The sequence below is a fragment of the Anabrus simplex genome, chromosome 1, assembly GCF_040414725.1.
Source record: "Anabrus simplex isolate iqAnaSimp1 chromosome 1, ASM4041472v1, whole genome shotgun sequence".
Lineage (NCBI taxonomy): Eukaryota > Metazoa > Arthropoda > Insecta > Orthoptera > Tettigoniidae > Anabrus > Anabrus simplex.
Window position 1 is genome coordinate 993,462,597 of NC_090265.1, and position 23,376 is coordinate 993,485,972.

The window sequence follows — 23,376 nt, forward strand, 5'->3', positions numbered from 1 at the left end:
CCCGCATTGTACAGCATGCTGTGTCGAAGGGACTTTTTTACCCCTTCAAAAATTACGCTGTCTCAACTGAGTTTCATCTTCGGATCTAAAGGCGGTAAAGACCACTGATCCACAGAGTGAGCTAATGTTATCAGGAGGTGTTTGGATTTAGAAACATTGTCAGGAATTTACACATACACATGTGACAACAGTCATGATTTGATGAGGGTCTCTGTAGTTCATCTTGTGGTTAAGGTAAAAGAAGGCAATTGTATCCTCAATGGGACTTTCATCACCCAAGTGAATGTTACAAACCAGTCTTGTTACCTCCAGAACCCAGAACCATCCAATTCCATGAACAGTAACACATTCTTTAAGCCCTATCATCCCTCCTATGAGCTTTTACTCCCCATCTCTCCCATATGGACAACACTAGGTAAGATCTGCTGCTTGCATGCATCCAACATATTATTCTATCGTGTTTGCATTTCCTGTTCCTTATTGGCTTTCCGATCAGAGTATGAAGAATGGGATATGTGCATTGTATGGTCATTTGTGTCTTTTTGGTCAAACTTACAAAATTCTCTGAACTAACCTATATTTGTTACTAGATCTGTGGCTTTTCTTTTTCTTCTTCAGGACTTCATAACTGAGCATGAAATACAAAGCGTCATCACCCTTTAGGCCTTCTTTACTCACTATCAACGGTCAAGTCCATTGGTCCAGTTTGTTCATTCGTTCATTCATTGATTTATTAATTTGGATAATGTAGTAATTCAGAATTTGGGACCAGTGACCTAGATGTTAGGCTCCTCAAAACAGCAATCATCAATTCAGAACTTGCAAATATGTTCCTGTAATTTGTACCCAATTCTTACTTGCAAACATTCTCACTGGTTTCATTTGGTTATCAAAAAGGTATATTCATTTTATTAGCTTTTTTCACCACTAAATGCCTGTAGACTTTATGCATGTATAATTTGGTCTGTAAACTTGCTTCATATACATACACACAAAGAAAGGAACTTGGTTAGGAATATACATTAGAATAAACCAATAACAAGTCAGTGTGAAGAGTGGGGAGCAACAGAATGAAGAGACATAGATGTGACTCACATACATACATACATACATACATACATACATACATACATGGTGATGCATGAAATGTCATAGAGCAGTAATTGTTTATAGAATACTTATTACACAACATATTTCATACAGGATGGTATTAAAATACTTGCTGTAATGTGTATGACTAAGACAGTGTGCAGGATGTGTTCAATATGTCCACCTTTTGGGTGCAAAACTGCTTCGAGACAAATCTTCATGTTTGTGAACACTCGATAACACGTCCTCACTCAACCCTCAAGAAAATGTCTTAACGGCTGCTTGCAGTTACAGAACATTTTCTGGTTATTTGTGGTAGATTGTCTCTTTCAGATATTCTCACTGGTAGAAGTTGCAGGGATTAATATTGGAGCTATGTTGATGGCTGCACTGAAAATGTTCAATCAGGAAGTCCATAACATTTGTTGTACGAGCTCAGTCTTGCATGAACAATTCGCTCTCTAATGGTAGTCTCGTAGCCAAATGTTAAGGAAAGAGACTTTGGCATCATGTCCATGTAACGCACACTGTTGACTCTGCCATTAAAAAAAGTGGCCCAAGCTATTCCATGGCTGAATATTGTGCCCCCACCAATGTCCATCACACTCACTGCCTTTGGTTTCAAATGGCTGGCCAATCTATACACAGTGTGCTGGCAGAAAGCCCACCACATACTAAAATGAACATGAAAATGGTACTGAGTCGGAATCGCCAACTATTATGGATTGTCCGTAATTATTACGGATTTCACCTCATGATTACGGAATTATGCTCAAAGGGGAAATTATGGAAAAGCTGACATTATTATGAAAAAAATAATTTTCTATGGAAAAAAAGAAAAGCAGGAAAAAATGTTCAATCCTTTTGAGCCTTTTTCCTAAATTGTCCTAGTTTCAATGCTTGTGAGTTGGCAACAATACTTATTCAATCGTGATTTCCTTTTGCTACCCATAAGCATCGTAAAATTCATTGTGAATGAAGGAGCTAAGGCGCTGCTTTTCTCCACTATAAATCCTTCAGTAATGTTGTATTTGCTGTGTTAAGTGTACCTGACAGTTGACAGAAGGGTTAAGAAAGAAGTGAGACCTACATTAAGCACATCTGCACTGGAATCGCTTATGGTTTAGAAGACAAAAATGTCATCACAGTGGGAAGGATGCTTCAAGAAAAACTACACTGAAAAGCAGCTGCTGCATGAGAAACAAGCTACAAGGAATGTTTTATCACAGAACTAACAGGTTGCATACAAATGTTATTGTTTATTATGATATACTTTTGAACAGATTGCTAGAAGGAAGGGCAAAAGGGGTGTCAATATCGAGAAGGAAGGGGCATGTTTTGGACTTGACTCGAAATTTTTCTCGGCGGCAGAGGGCGGTTACTGATAATCCACTTCAAAGGTTGGCACATCTGCTGAGTCCAGGCTAAACTCTTTGTTTCTACATGAAACAACATAATTTTTATCTTGCAGTTGTGTATCAGCCTATTTGTCAGCCATGCTCTATAATAATTGGAAGCTGGTATATGCTGCCATCTGTTAGGTTATGCATAAACTTGGCTACTCATCACAAAAGGACATAGTTCTGAGCCCAGATTTACACTATTTGTAATTTTCGATGTATGACATTTTGTACGCCACCCTGTATGATCCTCCTCTTCTTCCTGTTGCACCTGTTTCCCACGCTGATTGTTCTTTGTGTTTAGATGTATTCCTATCCAAGTTATCTTTATGTGACTTGATTCATTATTTGTTTATTCCTTTCCATTTCTTACATGCAGTAGATCATAACTTAGAACTTGTGCTCAGATGTAGAGAAGCACTCAACATTCTCCCACCCCCTTGCCTCACCTACCCCTCCCCCCTTCATCGCACAGCATTGTCGCACAGCAACAGGGTCACCACCATTCTTTCAATATCCTCCACTGATGAAGTCTGTAGCAGACATGTATTTCATTGTTGTGCACTCTATCCATACTTGTTTATATAGTGAGTTTCTGGTTTCTATCGGTTTCCACGCTTACCATATTTTCTCATGTATTAGATGCTCCCCCCCTCCCTCGTTTTCATAGACACAAAAAGTACAGGGCGTCCAATATGCAATAGCCTCCTGTTTTGTGCAGTGACTTCTGGGTATAAAAGCTATAATTCGTACATGCATGTATTCTGTACTATTCTTCAACAAATTTATGATTGTATTTTAGTCTTATTGGCTACCGTCGTTGGAAGGCAGTATTTCTAATTTTTTTTAAATAGGGAAAACAGTGAAAGGTAAACGCATGACTCTGGGGCCAACATATACTGTAAATATAATCACTTACTTACTCTATCACGACATATATTTCAGCTCATTAACTCCTCTGATAAGGCTGGCATCAGGAGTAAAAACTCACTACGAAGATTCTTCTCGCTTCATGCTCGACATGTGAGAAATGGGACAAGGTTTGGACGTACAGTTTTATTGATTGTATTATGTAATATTAATACAGAATACAAAGAAAAAAAAGAACTTAATGGCCGGTCAGTTGAGCAGTAAGCCTATCACACAGTAAACCTCATCACTACTGCCATTGGAATTATCGTTGTCTTGTGCCGCCAGCTTCCTTGCTACCTGCATTGAAGATCCCCAATCGTTTTGAAACTTAAAATAGTTTTGTTCCCGAATACAGAATCCAAAAGTGAGAATCTATTTGCAAATGGTTTCTAGAGATATAGGCTGTGTACTTTCCCAGTTGATGTATGTGTAGCAGAAGTCACCATTTCCGAATAAAGTCGTGCTGTAGACAGCTTGCCAACCCACCAGCTAATCACTAGCAAATGTTACAAGTTGTACTTCCGAATGTAATACGTAGTGACTGGAATCATTACTTTGACAATTGCAGTAGTGTTGGCTACTGAATGCATGATTCGAAGTTCAAGTGTCCGAGTGAATCGATTCACAGGAACGGCGAGCTCATGGCACACGATTCGGCTTACTCCCAGCGGACAGCACTGAGTGGCGCACTCACTGGACGTTGACGGGGAGCCAAGCTTCTGCTGCAACAAGACAGTGAATCACGGCACATCTAAAGAATCGTGAACGAGCACGATTCAGTGAGCCGCAAGATACACAAGTCTCCTTATCGGCTCACTGGACCCTGGCAGGGAGCCGAGCTTCTGCTGCAGCGAGACATACAGTGAACCATGGTACACCGAAAGAATCATATGCTATAATGGACTCTCGAGCTCTGCTCATTCGAAAATAATACCCATTTGCATTCACTGTCCTCTTCTTACAGGGAGGTTTAAATAATAGATGGATTTATTTGCAGTGTTAAAAAGGTAGTCAAAACATAATTCTGAAGTAGCTAGTAAGTAGGTAGGCTATTAGGTTATACTATTTATTAGTTCAATGAATCTTAGTATTATAACTTAGTTGACATTTGACAATTAAACTTGACTCTAGCCTGCCCTATGACTGAGTCATGCTCATGACCACTCAAAAGTACCAGTTTTATATTGGGAAGAACGGCTCAGTATTCTCTCAGTTCATATGTCACATCGTTGCACAAGACTTTAATCATATGTGGACAGACGCAATAACTTAACCAACAGTATGTTGAATCAGAAAACCAGCGGTCTACTGTACATCTCGGATAGCCTATACAAAATATGACGATTTAAAAAATTCCTCAGCTGATAGAAAAATGAATATTTTCAAAAATGACTGAGCAAGTTGTTGTGCGGTTAGTATCGCGTACCTATGCGCTTACATTCGGGAGATGGTGGGTTCGAATCTCAACGTCGGCAGCTGTTAAGATGGTTTTCCGTAGTTTCCCCATTTTCACACCAGGAAATGCTGGGACTGCACGTTAATTCAGGCCATGGCTGCTACCTTCCTAATCCTAACCTTGCCCACCTTGCGTCGCCGGAAACCTTCGATGTATTAGACAGAGGTGCCAACCTTTGAAGTGGGTTATCAGTAATCCCATTTCTAACTCGCGCACCCCCCCCGACAAAACGTTTACGAGTTAAATACAAAACATCCCATTTGCCCTTTCCTACAGCAATCTATTCTAAAGTATATCATATTATACAATAAAATTTGCTCATTACCTGTTAGTTCTGTGATAAAAAATTCTTTGTAGCTTGTTTCACACCCAGAAGCTGCTTTTCGGTGTAGGTTTTCTTGAAACATACTTCCCCCTGAGATGACATTTTCGTCTTCAGAACCATAAGCGATTCCAGTGTAGATGTACTTAACGTAGGTAGGCCTGAATTCTGTCTGATTTTTCCTAACAACACTGAAAACTCTTTCTGTGGGAGAGTTACTATGAGGTACACTTAGTACTGCAAATACAACATTACTTAAGGTTTTATACTTAATTTGTCCATTTTCATTTTTAAGCTCTGCAATGTTGCCCCAATTCATATCAATGTTAGGTCCATGTACAATGTATTCAGGGAATGTATCACACTGGTAAACTGCAAATTCCTCTTCAAGTTTGTCATGTTCACTTTCCTTGACCAAAGTTGGGAATCTTCGAACAAAATATTCAAGAGATGAATAGGAAACCTTCATTCTGAGAGAGATGTCTACAACTTCGGCATGATGAAGAAATTCATCATCAAGAGGAAATTTCCTGGTAATGTAACTGCAAGCTGCCATATGAAACACTCTGACAGAATTATGAAACATCTCTTCATCACAGTCATTATCTTTCAAGTACGCCCTAGTTTTTGCTCCAATTACCAAGCCCTCATTGGCTTTCTGGTATTTCTTCGTCTTGAATTCAACACTCAAAAGGGAGGTAGATTCTGACTGAAGAGAACATGGCTGAACAAATCTGATCAATAGGTCATTTAAAAGACCAGTAAGTTTCCTCCTAAGAAGATGTTTGGCTCGAGCATCTTGTTGCAGAAATATATTCACAGAGTTAAAAACAGGAAGTGAACTCTGAAGAAAGTAGCAAAACAATTTTGTGTGTGGGTCTTGTATGGAAGATTTCACAGTTTCAAACTTCTTGGTGGTCTCATTTTTATGGTGGGTCTCACTACAAAACATGAGTGTCAAAGCTTCCCACTGCTCAAGAACTCTATCAATAGACTGAAGAAGCGAGAGCCAACGGATACTAACATATTTCAAAATTTTGTGACCCTCTGTGCCACAAACAGCCTGATAAACTTTCAACGTGTTTTGCCTTTTAGAACTCTTATCAAGAATATAACTGAACCAAAAAGTTCTCTACATTGACTGGCAATTTGGCTGCTGCTTTTTGTGCACAGATGTGTATGAGATGACATGAACAACCCGGGACATAAACAGAAGAATGCCTCTCCTTCACAAATTTGGCAACACGTTTATTTGCCCCTATCATTGTGTATGCATTGTCAGATGAAAAAGAAGTGCAATCCCATGGAATGGCTAAAGAAGACAATTCACTATTAATAACAGAGAAAATTCCCTTACCTCTATTGTCGGTACTCTCTAACAATGACATTAGAATAACAATGACATTAGAAGAGTTGATATTTGACCTCTCTGAGCATTAAAGAAAGATACAACTATAGGATAAAGTTTAACTGCATTTGAATCCGTACTACCATCAGTAGCCAAAGAAAAGGGCGTTATTTGCAAAAGTTCACTTATTTCCTTTTTTGCCTCAGATGCCGTGTAATGAACCTAAGCAGAGGTTTTAGTTCTTGCACAACCATATTTCTGAGAAATCTTAGTCGGGAACATTGATCTAAACAAATTTCCAGCGTGGTCTGAAACTGATAACGGAATATTATGCGCCAAAAGAAACTATGTGAACAATAATTCGGTATTTGTCACCGCAGTTTCATTACTTTTAACGAAGCACGATGAAACAGACTGGTTTCGTAATTTTGATTCACCGTATGTGTGATGTTTCTTGGATTCTATGTGTCTTCTGCAATCATCTCATCCACCGTGAGTCACAGAGAAATCACACAAACACACACTGCAGAACACGTGGTTTTCACTAACATGTGAGGCAAGTAAGCACGGCCATTCCTTTGTGTAACCGTCGCGATATTTCTGTAACACTGCTGTCTTCTTAGAAGATGCAATTTGACAATTGCTCCGCTTCATTTCACAAAACCTATCACTACTTTTCTAATCAACGTCTAGGATAATTAGAATTGAAATTCACTAAATATACCACTCGTTCTACGTACACAACAAACCGCGCACTTGAGAACAGCAGAGCAAGGAGTAGAGCCTACCTCATGGCCGACTTGATACGTCATTCCCGTGTCATTCTAGCTAAGAGAGCAGCATATATCTATGTACCTGGCCGTGATTTCACAACGCTCACGGGACACAAAACGAAGTGGCGACCAAATAACTGCCAAATATGTTTAGTTGCCAACTTACAAACATTGAAACGAGGAGGGTTGACCAGTAATTCTCTAAGGGATTGAACATTTTTTACTTCTTTCCTTTTTTCGCAGAAATTAATTTTTTTTATCGTGACAATGTTGCTTTTCTGTAATAATTTTCCCTTCGACCGCAATGCTGTAATCGCGAAGTGAAATCCGTAATAATTATGGACAATTCGTAATAGTTGGCACCTCTGATTAGAGTGACTAGCATTTTATTCTAAGAAAGGAGTTCATAGTATGAAGACCAGATGGCAGCTGCGTGCACTGAATGCTATTGCTGCTGTCTTACCAGCACATACTACACAGATGCAGTATGAGCGGTGACTAATGTGCCGTGAATCGGATCGCTGTATCGATTCAGTAAAATGAATTGAATGTTCCATCACTAAATTGCAGCTATTAGAAGCCAGACATTTAAGTATATTATTTTAATGCTTGTTCTGTACATTCATCACATCAGGATTTACCTAAATAGCTGTAATTGAGATAGACTGAATTGTTTAGGTTAGGTATGCTATCTCTAAAGACCCGGATAGTGCCACGACGAAGAAAACAAAACAGGAATGCTTGCCGTATTTCTGGATATATAAAGGTGTGTAGGTAATGCATTTTATTATCATAATGCTGGCCGAGTTCCACTTTCAGGTGCCGTGTGAATTGTTCTTGTTCTGAATTAGATTACCAAACTCGTAAAGTGAAATTGCAGTCTTGAATTAGCCAATGTTGGAGCTGGTGTAGCAGGAGTATACCTGGCTTGATAATTAGGAGCAGCGTAACAGGACATTACAGCCATGTGGTAGGCAAAGGTTGTAGTGAAGTTGAGCTGCATAATATATCGATCTGTATGCAAGAAGTATGTTTCTGTTGTGGTTTCTGGTGGATGTTTGTGGCTTATTTTGATGTGCTGACCTAGTGTTAGTGTTGTCTAGTAGTTTTACAATCTGTATTCGCTGTTATTGGGGTTATATTTGTGAAAATTTTACGCCCTCAGTGACAGCCATATTTGATTTCCTACAATCATTCCATAGATAACACTAGATAAAACGGGAATTTATTATATATGTCTATAGATTCATGCCCTAAATGTCAGCCATCTTGTGCAGTTCAACATAATCGCCATAGAAACCACGATTAATATAAGAACTCCACACTACATATCCGGTGTTACCTAGACCACAGAATCTGATATGAAATATGGAGTAGACCATACAGCCAGCGTCTCAACGCCGAATGTTGGGGGGCGGGAAATAACCTGACGACCCTAAAAGGCCAATGGCTTCAGGCGGTTGAGCTTTTAGGGAGGGATATTGTCCCTCAATGGAGGAAATGCCACTGGAATCCATAAAGACGGAGGGCAGCAGCTTCGTTATTAGTGCATGTTGGCGCCAGCCAAGGTATTGGCTGATATGGTGATATGACACACACTTGGGAGCGTAACCATAGTGGTGTAAGCGGTCTCAAAACTGCACGAGGAAGGGAACGAGAAACCGCCTCGTATTTAATCCCCAGGAAAATCTTTAGCATGACTGGAAGACATAAAGCCAAGGCCCCCAGTACCCAGTAGCCCTTCAGTGAGCAGGGGGTGCTAAGAATCTCCAGGCCAGTCATGAAAAGGATAGCAATATGGAATGTTCGTAGCTTGTTTCAAAGTGGAAAGACTCATAACGCCATCAGAGAGATGGAGAGACTCGAGATTGACGTTCTTGGCATTAGCTAAATGCATTGGTCTCGTTCAGGAAAGAGTGTAGTCAGTGGTTACAAGGTATACTATTCCGGTAACGACGATCCTCACCATCTTAACGGCATGGGTTTCATTGTACATCGAGACATCAGTAAGTCTGTGAAAACTTTTGTACCAGTATCAGATAGAGTATGTTTATTACAGCTTAATGCATGTCCAATTTTAGTGAATATCATCCAAGTATATGCTCAAACATGTAATGCGTCAGACGTTCATGTCTAAGATTTTTACACGAAAATCGAAGCAGCCCTGTCACACTCCAAACCATCTGAGATAAAGATTGTGATGGGCGATTTCAATGCTAAATTCGGCCATGGCCGACGGGCTGATGTAGTCGGTGACTACGGATTAGGAGCAAGCAATCCTTGAGGTGATCGACTGGTCCAGATGTGCCAGGAGGAGGGCCTTATTATAACAAACACATATTTCCAGCTACCTCCACGTTGCCTCTATACATGGACCTCAAATGCTGACAGCACTATTAGGAATCAAATTGATTACATCACAATTAACAAGCGGTTCAGAAATTCTATCAAATGGGTGAAAACATACCCTGGTGCTGATATCAACTCGGACCCTAGCCTGCTGTTTGCTTCTATGAATCTCAGGCTGAAGAAATGCCATTTAAAGGGGAGTTTTAGTCGGATTGATATTCAGAAGCTTCAAGATCGAGCACTGAAGGATGAAGATCAGTCAGCCCTACGTGTAAAACTTGCGCGAGTTCAAAACAGCATGAATGTAAATGATGTTGAAGGCACTTAAAATCCCATCAAATGTGCAATTAACGACATAAGTCAAGTTTTGGTACTAGAGAGGCATTATTGTCTGTTAATCCAACGGTGCCGAGTTGTCAATATTGATGTATTTGCTTGTTTCATCGATTACGAAAAAGCCTTCGATACAGTCCGCCAAGATGAACTTATGAACATTCTTCGAGAATTAGGACTTGAGTGGTGGGACATCTGTATTATTAGTAATCTTCTCTGGAACCAGAGTGCTGGCATAAGAGTTGATGGCCGTGTCTCGAAAGAAGTCTCAATTATGAAAGGAAGCTTAGCAAACCACCTGCAGCACTGCTGTAGTCTTGAAGGATAGGATAGTCTAGTAATGCCCCTGTGTGTTCTTTTGTAAGGGTGCAGAGATTTACATTGACGGAAGTATGCAAGTGAAGTTTCTGCTGGTGAAAGGTAGTAAGTAAATAGTAAAGTTCATCTTGTCAACTTGCTTAAAAGCCTTTCTCAGCAACTGCTGCTGTGATACAGCTGAGCTGTAGAACAAAATTTTATACGAACAGCAATGGAACAACTGTAGGTCCAAGAGACCATTATTTCACTCATTTGTTAAAATTCATACTGCTACCCAGTAGACAATGGCATCATTAATGACATAGTTAAGTCTGAAGGTGTAGGTGCGCATTTCAACTATCAGGATTTATGTCAGGTTTATTATTTATTTATCGTATGATGTGCACAGATAGATTATATAAATAAGTATACAATATTTACACAATATATACACAATATATACAAGCAGAAGCCTATAGTTCCAAATCAAGTCCATTGATCCATTTTAAGGCCTCCTCAGTTGCATTATGAATGTCCTCCAAAGAACCTTGAAATGCTCTCTGTGGACACTCGGCAATTACGTGGTGGATGGTCTGTGAGGTAGCTCCACAATCACACCCAGAAGACTTCTGCCAGCCCCATTTATAAAGAGTATAGCCGCATCTTCCTTGATTGACTCTTATCCTGTTTAGAGTCCTCCATTGACGTCTGGGTAGATGGAATCCGGGAGGTTGAACATGAGGTAGAGTCACAAGATGTTGATTGGGAACAGAAGACTGCTGCCAATGGTGTAACCAGGCGTTCGTGATGGAGAACCCAGATTCTTCCAGTGTAAGTGCAGTGCGCCAGGGTGGAGATCTAGACTTAAGTCGTGGAGGGGCAGGTTGAGTAATATCCTGGTGAACGGGGAGGTTGTAGTCCAGGCTGGTCTTCTTCCACAGTTTTAGAAGAGCTTCAGACCTTCTTAAGCAAGGCGGTGGAATATTACTGAGTGTAGGCAGCCAGGCCACGTTTGTAGAGCGAATACAACCAGTTATGATGCGCATTGCTTGATTTAGTTGAGCATCAATCTTGTAGCTCAGGTGCATTTATTTCAGTTGTGGTGATTGTGCAAGATTATGTTCATTCATTCATTCATTCATTCATTCATTCATTCAGTCATTGATGGAAGTGTATTTGCATATTCTTTCTATAACCCTGTAGTCAACAAAGGGCAGTAAGGTCTGACCCCTACATTTCTGCTATGTTGCAGGTACTTTTTCCCCTTTCATCTCCCCTCTTCGTAGGTGCACAATTCTGTAGTGTCTCTAGATTTATTCTCTGATACTTTTAACAGGTTTAATGAATATTGTTGTTGAAACATAATTAGTTCTTTTCTGATGGCTCTCTTAATTGTCTCACTTTCTTTCCAGGCAAGATTTGACATGATTGCTTATGAGCAGTATTTAATGGTAAGGTATTGCCATTTTGTTTTCAGATGGCTCTCTGAATATAAATTCGGTATCACACTGTACAATTACAGTGGTTGTAATTTTTGATAGCGAGTGCTTCAAAACAAGCCCAAGTACGTTTATCCTGGGCTGAGAAAGAGTTGCTTTAGAAAAATTATAAAAACTTTCTTCGGGATGGTTGAAAAAACTTGCAACTTGAGTATTACACTACAAATACATGTGGTTATAACATATAAAAATTTCATTACCATCAGACAAGTAGTTTTCCCTTTATATATTCCTAGCTGAGCGCTTCCTAGAGAAGAAGCCAAAAACCCAGACAATATTTATTACAACCACAAAATAAATGTAAATAACTTCAAAAACAGTGTGTCTTATATACCCTAATGCAGAATTAAACAAGGAAAATATTGGTATAACTCACATTGCAATAGGCCTATCGGTTCGTTTATAATTAAAGGCTAAACTCGAGTGTCCATAATAAATCCAACAGAAGTACCAGAGACTTACAAAGAGCAAATGGTGAAATTGAGATAACAAACTTCGTGATAACCTCTGTTCTCGTAAAACTCTCATTTGCGGAGCCAGTAAAATGGTACAAGAGAGTAGCAGCTGTTGAAAATGCCATTAACTCTGCTTACCATCGGTCTCGGAGGCATCTTGATGTGACGCGGGGTGAGTGTACACCGCAACACTGCGCCCGATTTCTCCACCCCGTCTGCTGTTAATCACATGGTCTGGTGTGCACAAAACCTCCCTTCAATATTTTTCATAAATTTGGTACCACACTGTACGGTTACAGTGGTTGTAATTTCTGATAACCAGGGCTGAGTACTTCAAAACAAGCCCAAGTTTGATATTGATAATGGAAAAACGCCTAGAAAAGAACAGGGGAAATCATCTTCGTATTTTTGGATTTGGAAAAAAACTTATGATACAGTTAAGAGAAAACATGTATGGGAATGCCTACTGAAAAGAAATGTACCAAAATCATTAATTAACAAGATAAAAATGTTGTATCATGAGAGTAAAAGCAGTGTACAAATGGGGAGTGGTGACTGAAACATTTTATACAAAGCAAGGAAGTGCACTGTCACCATTATTATTATTATTATTATTATTATTATTATTATTATTATTATTATTATTATATTGATGGATGAAATCATAAAGCGTGTAAAACAGAGTATCAGTAGTGATGAAGTGAATGCATTGGTATTTCCAGATGATATGGTGATTTGGGGAAGGGGAAAAAAGGAAGTACAAAGGACACTGGACATTTGGAATGAAAATCTGAAGGAGTTTGGAATGGTAATTAGTAAAAAGAAAACTGTAGTTACGCACTGTGGAAAAGAGAAGCCAAGTGAACCAAGACGGAGAACGGTTAGAGAATGTAGAACAGTTTACACATCTGGGTAGCATTATCAATTGAAGTAATGAAATCAACCCTGAAATTAATAACAGACTAAGATACAACATTTTATCAAGTCAGAGAGCTTTTATGAGATGACAAAGTACCCAAGAGAACAAAATTAACATTATATAAACAGTATTTCATACCAGTTGTAACATACGGACTAGAAACGCTGGTAGTAACTAATAAGAGATAAGATAGTAAGATCCAAACAGCAGAAATGAAATTTTTAAGAACATCAGTTAAAAAAGACAAGAAGAGATAGAATTCAAAATATTGAAATCATAAAATCAGAGAAAAGCTAAATATATATCCGTTATTACAGAAGATACAGAAAGCAAGACTGAGATGGTTCGGACATATAATAAGAATGGGAAAGGAATGGGTAGCAAGAAGGGAATTGGAAAGAGAAATTAAGGGAAGGAGACCAGTTGGAAGACCGAGAAGAAGGTGGATGTATCATATTTGGAAGGACATTAGAGAAGGTGGATTGGGTGTGGCGGAAGTAATGGAGCAGGAAAAGTGGAAGGGCAGAAAGGAGTGGAGGCGGCTTGTTAACCACATTGATGATGATGATGATGATGATGATGATGACCATCAGATATTGGAAGGACTCTTCTTGAACTCTTGGTTGGAGTGAGGATGAAGACAAGACTGATATTGAAGGTAACTGAACTTATCCAGGAAGAAATGGTTGCAACATTTGAGGAGATATGCAACCATTTCTGAGAGAAAGTCAAGTCTCATCTTTGAAGGTTCTAGAAGAAAAATACTTAAGTTCAAGATGCTGTCCCGCTCGACAATACCAGGTCGGAGACCTAGTCGCCATTGAATGAACCCAGATAGGACCTGGCCTGAACTGAAGTTCCTCGATCCCTACCTAACACAAAGGTGAAAGCTAGCAGTACATTAGTTGTCTGCTGTGAAATTCATAATGACTGTCCCAGATCAACAACCACCCGCTGTGCGGATTTCATGAAGGCCTGGACTGATAAAGGGTGGGTGAATGTAGGCAGTGATCATGGAAGTAGTGAAATTTTAATCATGATCCAGCAGACTATAAAAGGTCATGATTTGGGTTAGGTAATAGGAGGCTCGTTAAGCTACCGTGGCTCAGGCGGCAGTGCGCCAGCCTCCCCCGCTGGGTTCTGTAGGTCACTCCATGCAAGATTTGTGCCGGATCAAGCGGAGGCAGGACAGGTTTTTCTCTGGGTACTCTGGTTTTCCTTCATTTTTCGTTCCATGGACAAACTCCAGTATCATTTCATTTCATCTGGAAGTCATTAATCATTGTCCCAGAGATGTGCGACCCTCTCCACTAGGTGGGAGCTTTGTTCATTCCATTCCTGGCTGGCTTGAAACTGGAAACGCTGCTGATTTTAATTTTCAATAGGCGGCTCATTGGACTAACGAATGTTCATGGATTGAAGTGTATAGTATTATTCTCCAACTTTATTTATTAATTTTATTTATTTTAAAATAAATGTTATTCTATTCCTATATTTAATACAAGTTTTCTAAACCCTGTTTCATTTATTTTAAATTGTTGCAGGATGACTACAGAGAAGAGGCTGTCAAAGCATTTGAGCATGATACATGTAATCGTAATTTACTTCTCAATGTGGAATATAAAAACCATAACATACCATTTGTAACTCTGGTCGAATCAACTGCCAGTGGTGACCAGGACATTGCAAAAAATCTCATAGAAGAGGGGCTACTCTTGGTTGAGGAGCGGAAGGAGAAGAGGCTACAATCATTGGTATGTTTTGAACAAATATTCATAAAAATGCTTATATTGTCAGCTGATTTTTCTTTGAAGTTCCTGTAAGAACAAAAATTTAAGTCTTGCTAAATATCAAGTAGATTTCTTTTTTTTCAAAGAGCAGATATAATGCAGTGATAAGGGTTCAGAGTTTTATACCGGGCATCGTCAATCAAGAACAAAATGCCTTCAAAGCCAGTTTGCTCCCCGCTTTTGAGGAAAGTGAGCAGATAGGGGAAGAAGTAGGGGAAGTGCATGGCGTGATAAGTACTGAAGGCCAGTGACTCAGAGGTATAGCACATCTTTCTGGACAGGTTAGATTGCCACGTGAACTCGAGGTGACAGTAGTGCGTTTCTTCGCATCACACTGTGTTGGTTTTAATGTCACTATATGAGAAATTTGAGAGTAGGTTTTCACAATATTCAGGCATTAGAAAATTATCTGCAGGTGTTCGCTACACCCTTCTCAGTGGATGTGCAAACTGTTAGACCAGAACTGCAGCTAGATCTGATTGACTACTGTGTGATACTCACATGAAAGATAAGTTTGCAAATACCAACAGTTTGACTGAATTTTATGTTCGTTTTCCACGGGAGAGATTTCGTAGATGCACAAATTTCATGCACATGTTTTAAGTATATTCGGATCAACTTATTTATGTGAACGGATGTTTTCGTTAATGAAGATTTGTAAATCTAGGCACAAAAGTAGGCTCACCGATGAAAACTTGAAATGTGCTTTGCGACTTGCCAGTATGCAAACGATAGTACCAATTGATACAATACTATCTAAATGAGCCCAAAGGTCCTGTGAAGGAGCAGTACACCAGTGATTTCAGTTCTTGTTTAATTTGTTGACATAGTCATGAATGCCATAAAAATATTGAAATGTATGTTAATGAGAGTGCAAAGAATGTGTACAAATCACACAAATTGTATATTTTTTCGGTAAATATATGTGTCTCAAAAGCTTCAGTTACTCGTGAAAATGTATTTATTCAGGATATATTGCACACTGCTGTATATTCCTTTGTCAATGGATAAGGAGGGGGAATAGGAAGGGGAGTTAGGGATTGGAATAACTTACCAAGGGAGACGTTTAATAAATTTCCAATTTCTTTGAAATCATTTAGGAAGCTAGGAAAACAACAGATAGGGAATCTGCCACCTGGGCAACTGCCCTAAATGCAGATCTTGATTGATTGATTGATTGATTGATTGATTGATTGATTGATTGATTGATTGATTGATTGATTGATTGATTGATTGATTTTCTTGACCTGTTGTATAATCTGTGTCCCATTCATCTCACATGATCCATGCTACAAATTATTATTATTATTATTATTATTATTATTATTATTATTATTATTATTATTGTTATTATTATTATTATTATTATTATTATTATTATTATTATTATTATTATAGCTGTAGTTATATTGTAACATTTCCGAGCGCCAAGTACACCATGGCCACGGTATGCAACCCGCCTGTCCGCTGCTCTCTTGTCAAGTGACAGACAGCCGTCCAGAGCAGAGCAATTAACACCAGCTCCCTAGAGCAACTATGTGATGACGTCTGTTTTATACCATTTGGCTGATCCTTTGCAGCAGTTCAAAATTAATAATGAATTTCCCTTTTAAAATGTACAGTAAAAAATATATTATCACACACCTGAAGAAGTTTGCAAAATAATGAAAATTCTAATGATTTAGTTCATGTGGTATAATAGTGGAAATTTTCTATATACAACTTCTTGGAATATTATTTATTCAATAGAGCAGAGGAGAGCTAAATTTCTTGTACACGTCCTACAACATGACACCTTTCTCCAGAATGTTTTCGAAGGCAAAATCCTAGGGAAGAGGTCGAGAGGAAGACCGCGTCTCTCATACCTTAGGAACATAATCACTCAGCTGGGTTTTGCTTCCTATGTCATGATGAAAAGGACTGCTGAAGACCGTGCGATGTAGCTGCAGCGACAAAGCTTAGCCGTTAGATAATGGATGGATGGCACATAAAATAATTTAATTAGGTATCTGATCATAATACATAGAAAAGCATGTAACAAGGCTAATCAGGAAAAGGAAGGCTCATTCAGCTTGCTTCCAAACTCAGTGTGCACCATGAGAATTTTGTATCTTCCAGAATTCTTAAGTAGAATGTCCGACAGAACTATAGTTGTTCAGTCACTTGATAATTTCAGCAATGAAGTATGATGGATTTTTGTCATTGGTTGTTTAATATATGTCCTGAATTGTACAGTAATTATCAAGAACTCTCTAAACTCTGAAACTATAGGTTTTTCTCAAAAAATAAGGGCTATTCATCATCCCCCACCCTACCCCCCAAAAAAGAGAGAGAACTTTTGGTACTTACTTGAGCGGTCAGTATTGCACTGACTGGGATAACTAAGGTTATCTTTGGATTACTGAATTAAATAATTATTTGTTGAGTCCTTGATGGTAATAGACATACATGAAAGAGAGACTTCATGTAGTTGAAGAGACCAAGCGTTGAATATGAGAAAAAGGGAAAAGAGACAGAGAGTAGTTGTATTAGGAAAGAAAGTTACAAAGATATTCTCAACTCGGTTTCGGCAGCAGTACTGACCAGTCTGTTTGATCGTTCATCAGTACATCTGTGAATTAACACAATACTTTTCATGCCGACTGTATTTACAATATAATTATTAAATTTATGTAGTAATGGTCCACCTTTCAATATTGTAATATGCAATATTCTAAATTACATTAATTAGGGACTAGTTTCGGCCAGGGCCAGCCATTTTCAGCCTTAACGTAAAACATCTAATAACTAAACAAATGTACATGCACACAATTGACATAAAACAAATGAAACAAATATACACAAATTGACATTAAAAACTGGGATGAAGTTATGAGTAAATTTGAAAATAACTAGGCTTTAACATCTTGAGTATGCTCATCATCGAGACTCTTATGTATTAATATACACAGAACTGTTAGTTCTAATACTGCCAATCATTGTTTGTCCAGCCCTTGTCCCGTTTCTCTACGGGGTCGGGTATGAGGTGAGATGAATTTGTCGTGGCGGTTTTTTATGACCGGATGCCCTTCCTGACGTCAACCTCATCAGAGGAGTTAATGAGAGATGAAATGAATGACGTGATATATGATAGTAGGGAGAGGGTGAAACCCGGTGCCGGCACATAGCCTACTCCTGTCGAATAGCACCAAGGGGTCTGCTCAAGGCTTAACGTCCCCATCCGACGGACGAATCACCATCAACAGCGTCATATGCCCTCACTCCATATGAGCACTGCGGAGAGGTTTGGAATTTAATCCAGGCTTTTGGCACGCAATCTAGTGATTAGAAATTGTATACCACCACCTCCCCTACCCTGCCGGCCAACATTCTGATGGTGAAAATTTTTTCGACCAACGGGACTCGAACCGGCTAACCTCGGTGTTAGACCGTTTTAGACTTCAGCGCCTTAACGATCATGGCCACCAGGCGGGCTACTGCCAATCATTAATAATTCAATTGTAAACGGGAACTGGAAAATGTTGATCCCGTAGTTCATCACCAAATCTATTTGAGTGGTGTTAGTCATATGCAAGTCATTGGACACCGCTGTAAATAACCACTAGCTGACAGAGAACTGTTAGATGTTGTTTCATCATCAATCAAAGTAATAAAATGAGATGCTCTCGTGGTGCTTGTTAAATCGTGCTGAAATGTTGTTGGACATTGTCAGGACGGCACATGAAGATGTGCTTAAAACAGATCCATTGTGTCTGGTATAAAAATTTGCAATTCATTATGGTGCCCATGAATTTAACCTGAATAAGTTAATGAATTGAATGAGAGAATGTGGTGTGTGGCCTATTGTTGTGAGATTCAAATGAAAAAGGGGAAGGGAAGGTCGTGAAGGAGAGGGGGAGGGGGGAATTAAGACGGGGCTGAAGGGTGTCGGGAAAAGGATGGCTGTTGAGGAAAGGTACTGTGAATATTAAGAAAAACTGAATTATGACTTGTTGGTTTGACATTACTGAAAATGGGAATTAGGTCAAAAAGGATATTTGGCTTTTCTGAAATTTCATTATGATTTGGGTTGAAATATTGATCTAAATGTATGAAACAGCTTTCAGTAATGTTAAGGAGGGGTCCTTTGTTGATGATTTTGAGAGTTTCCATATTGTGTGTTATGTCTGTAAATTTATTATTATAGTCATGCATATGCTGTCCTACAGCTGAAAATTTATTGTATTTCAGGGCACTGACGTGTTCCGAGTACCTTATATTAAAATTTTTCCCGGTCTGTCCGACGTAAGAAGAATTACAACTCTTGCATATGATCCTGTATACTCCTGATTTTGAATAACTATTGAACTTGTTTATGGATGTGACATTATGTAAGACTTGTGCGTTCCTATTGTTTGTTTTGAAAGCTACTTTTACATAGTGCTTTTCAAAGATCTTGGTGACTTGGTAGATTTGTTCGTTGAAGGTGAAGATAGAAAGAGAGGAGTTGTTTTTCTCATCTTTTTTCAAGGTGGTAGAAGGGCAGTATTCATATTTATTATTTTTTCTATAAAGAAACTGTTATATCCATAGGATTTAGCTATATTACGAATAGTGTTCAACTCATTTTTGAGGTCTCTTTTAGACACTGGAACACTGAAGGCTCGGTATACCATGCTGTTGTATGCTGCTCATTTGTGAATTTGGGGGTGTGAAGAATCTTGACGGATTGTAGTGACTGACTGGGTGGGTTTTCTGAAAATCTTATATCTTAAGTAGCTTGGGTGCCTGATAATAGTTAGGTCTAAAAAATTTATTTTCTGTTCAATTTCGGATTCAATTGTGAAGTTTGTGTGGGTCAATGTTATTTAGATTAATGAGAGTGGTAGCTGTGTTTGTAATGCTTTCATCCATAATTACTATGGTGTCATCTACAAATCGTGCCCAGAAAAGGATGTTGTTGAAGTTATCAATTTTGGTGTGTTTCAAGAAATCCAAGTAAATCTCAGCTAAGATACCTGAGACTGGTAATCCCACAGCCAATCCTTCTTGTTGATAAATAACATTATCGATTGTGAAATAGTTGTCGCTTATAACTAACTTAAGCATAGACGTGAAATCCTGTATTTCTAGTATACTTAGGCTGTTGTATTTGCTAAAAAAATTTTGAATGATGGGGTGTATTTAACACTTGCTCAATCGCATGAAACCAAATCCTAAATCATAGCAAGCACCTCTTTAATTTGTTGTTGAGTTTATTTAACCCGCCATCGGTATCGTTGTTAGGTAGCCCCTAACAAAAACATTCCCTATTAAGAAAAGTTTTCTGGTTTAAGACTCAAACTTTTCAAACTCCAGGTATTCTGAAATGAGTTTATGAGTCACATGTTTTCCTTCGTTACGCGATGATTCAAACCAAAAAACTTTTCTTAATAAGGAATGTTTTTGTTAGGGGCTACCTAACAACGATACCGATGGCGGGTTAATCATTATTTTTATCACTAATGACCAACATGTACCCTAGTAGTCAACACGTAGTTATAATTCACTTCTCATTTCAGTTAGCCCATCATGCACCACCTTCACCGCATGGATTCAATTCCACATCATTACAGTCGAATTGGGCATTTTCGGCATTTCAACAATCACTTCAACAAAATTTATATCTCAACATGGTTAATTATCTCGCTCTAAATCTTTACTTTTATTTCCATGATTATTATTCTCGATCTCATGAAATATTCCGAAGAAATACCTAACACGTAGCTGCCAAGGAATGAAATAAATCTTACGACCAGATTTAATTAATCATAATACATCTCAATTTTTATAAATATTCTAATTTATCATGATTTTAATGCCGACTACTGAACGTATTATTATTATTATTATTATTATTATTATTATTATTATTATTATTATTATTATATCATCATCATCATCATCATCATGGCCTCATTATACCAGTGACAATCTTTGAAGATCATAAATAATACACATACACAACTAATGAACTAAATGAACTAAGAACACACATGCTCTACTTAACCAACACCAAAGTGAAAGAAAATCAAATCTAATAGTAGAGAAACCAATCAGTCTAGAATACAATCTTACAAAATCTACAGAAAAGAAAAAGTATGGTTTAGTGGCCACTCTTGTTTTCGATGCAGACAGATTCAGCTGGGATGTGTAGACATGAACACCGGTCTCCTTTCTCGATTACGTTGGGTCATACAAGTTCATTGTGCTGGCTCACAATTACAGCTTAGAAGTACATGAGGTCTGCACAGTCAAGCAATATGAAGTTGTGGCGATAATTCCTTGAAATTCTTGTAGAGATTCTCCCTCGCTGATCCATAACTGAAGATCTTGCTCTCGTAGTTAAGCTGAAACTGAGATTAAAATTACAGGTTTGATCTACTTGTATTACATCACTAAGTTGTGCACTATCATACTTAATTTGCATACCACGTGATGCAAAGATGTACAACAGTTGATGCCCCATTTCCTCTGACACCATAGAATAATATCCAATACATCTAACTCCTCGTTGATCTTTTGATTAGATGTCCTACAGTTGGGTACCACACCCCGTAAACTGCTCAAAATTGTCTCTCGGCTCACGCCTTGTAGTACTCCACGTTTACGTTTCCACAAGTTCACTCGTGAAATAATCTCTTCTCAATGACTAGAAATGTTCCAAGTGTACTTCGGAACGAAGTAATCCACACAAAATGGTGGAATGAAATTCGAAGTCAAAATACGAACTCAATAGGACATTTTACAGACCAAGTCCAAAAAATTAGGTAAACGTATTTGAAGTTTCCAGACTTCCTTCCAGACGAAGTTGTATCATTTAGACTCCTTCAAAAGAATATGTTCATCCCTTGACATCTTCTCTCTTCTTCAGAAATTACCAGAAAAAGAATATGACTGTGCATGACTAAACAAGACGACTATTTGTTTGCTCTCTCACACCGTACTAACGTATCTGTTCACTCCTCACCCCGTACTAACTTTTTCTTCTCGACCAACAAACAAGTAAAAGCGACGTAGCCTCCCGATTAGTTTCTATTGGTCGAGATTTTAGCTTAAATATGATTTGTCCCCTCTTGCGAGAGTATGGATCGTTCCAGAAACTCTCGCCCCTTCTCCAAACTTATCTTGCATGACTAGTACACCACTGTGACGTAGCTCATGTGTCCTTGACCGCTCGACCCAGTTCCGGCTCGCATTGCTCTCAGCGGGACGGCCGGGCTATAAGCTGATAACTGGTCCATACATATGCATGAAATTTACGCAAATTAAAACCAATTTCCATTTGTTCCTATAAGGTACCATTCGGACGGGTAGATTACATACTTATGCAAAAATAAAATGTTGTTATACTGCAAATATGCTATCTACTAAATAATTGGTTTACCTTTTATTGCTGAAAAATGGAAATAAAAATTAACAAAATTATTGACGAAATAAAATAAAATAGCTAAAAATATACCAAACTGTAAGAAAAAAAATGACAAAATTAGGCAATTTTTCAACACAAACAGGTGCCTCTACATATGACAGTTCACACCCTTTCACAGACATCAGCACACTTCTAAAAATCTTGCACATTGAAAATTAGTAAATCCTTGAATATTAAAGAAGCAGTCGTAATTTACATTGCAAAAATGGTAACAAAACCAACCTGAATGAACATACAATTTTTTTAAATTGCCCCTCTTCCCCTATTTGCCGTAATTAATTAACATCTGGACAACATCTACACTTCTTGCATTAGCGCTTAATTATTCCCATAGGAGATCTGGAACGTGGTTTAGGATATTCTTATCTGTAGTAATTTTCTGTATTTATGCACAGTATTTGCCACTCAAGATGATCTTTTAGGTTATCCTGTATCACCAAAAATAAACATCTTACGAGAACACTCTAATAAAAAATAAAAGAAGTAATGATGATGATAATAAAATTACTGGAATAATAGGCAGGCCATTAAATCTTCATTAAGAACCCTACCTTAGTTTTTAAAGAATTAAATATGAGCAATAATGATAACCACGATGATGATAAAGATAACAACAATGATAATACTAAGGGAACTCTAAGGGTCAAGCACCTGAAGGGAAAATGTAGCATGCCATTGACCTGACCATGGTGGGGGAGTGTGACGTAATGGAGGGACAGTGGACTGGCAGCCTTTCGGATTAGAGCCAATGAAAGATATGTTACAAATATAAAATTCATGTGTGTTTGGACAGTAATAAACATAAATATTTCCAAATGTTCCAAATGTTGAATGTGACTTGATAGAATCTGATGATGTTCTTTTAAGAACGAAACATGTCATTCTTTAATAGTGTGTATTTTTATTCCTTGTTTAATGTGGATTTTTTTTTTTACGGGTATGTTAATAGTGTAATATATATATTGAAATTGTGTATTCAACAGA

The 23,376-nt window shown here is 38.3% G+C and overlaps 1 protein-coding gene across 1 annotated transcript in view; it reads left to right on the forward strand.

Moving 5' to 3' along the window:
* Window positions 1-23,376, forward strand: part of Tudor-SN (Staphylococcal nuclease domain-containing protein 1) — a 242,826-nt gene that overhangs the window by 204,354 nt on the left and 15,096 nt on the right. Inside the window, exon 14 of the mRNA XM_067136883.2 lies at window positions 14,697-14,906. Coding sequence (XP_066992984.1) covers window positions 14,697-14,906 — 210 coding nt within the window. The remainder of the gene's footprint in view (window positions 1-14,696; window positions 14,907-23,376) is intronic.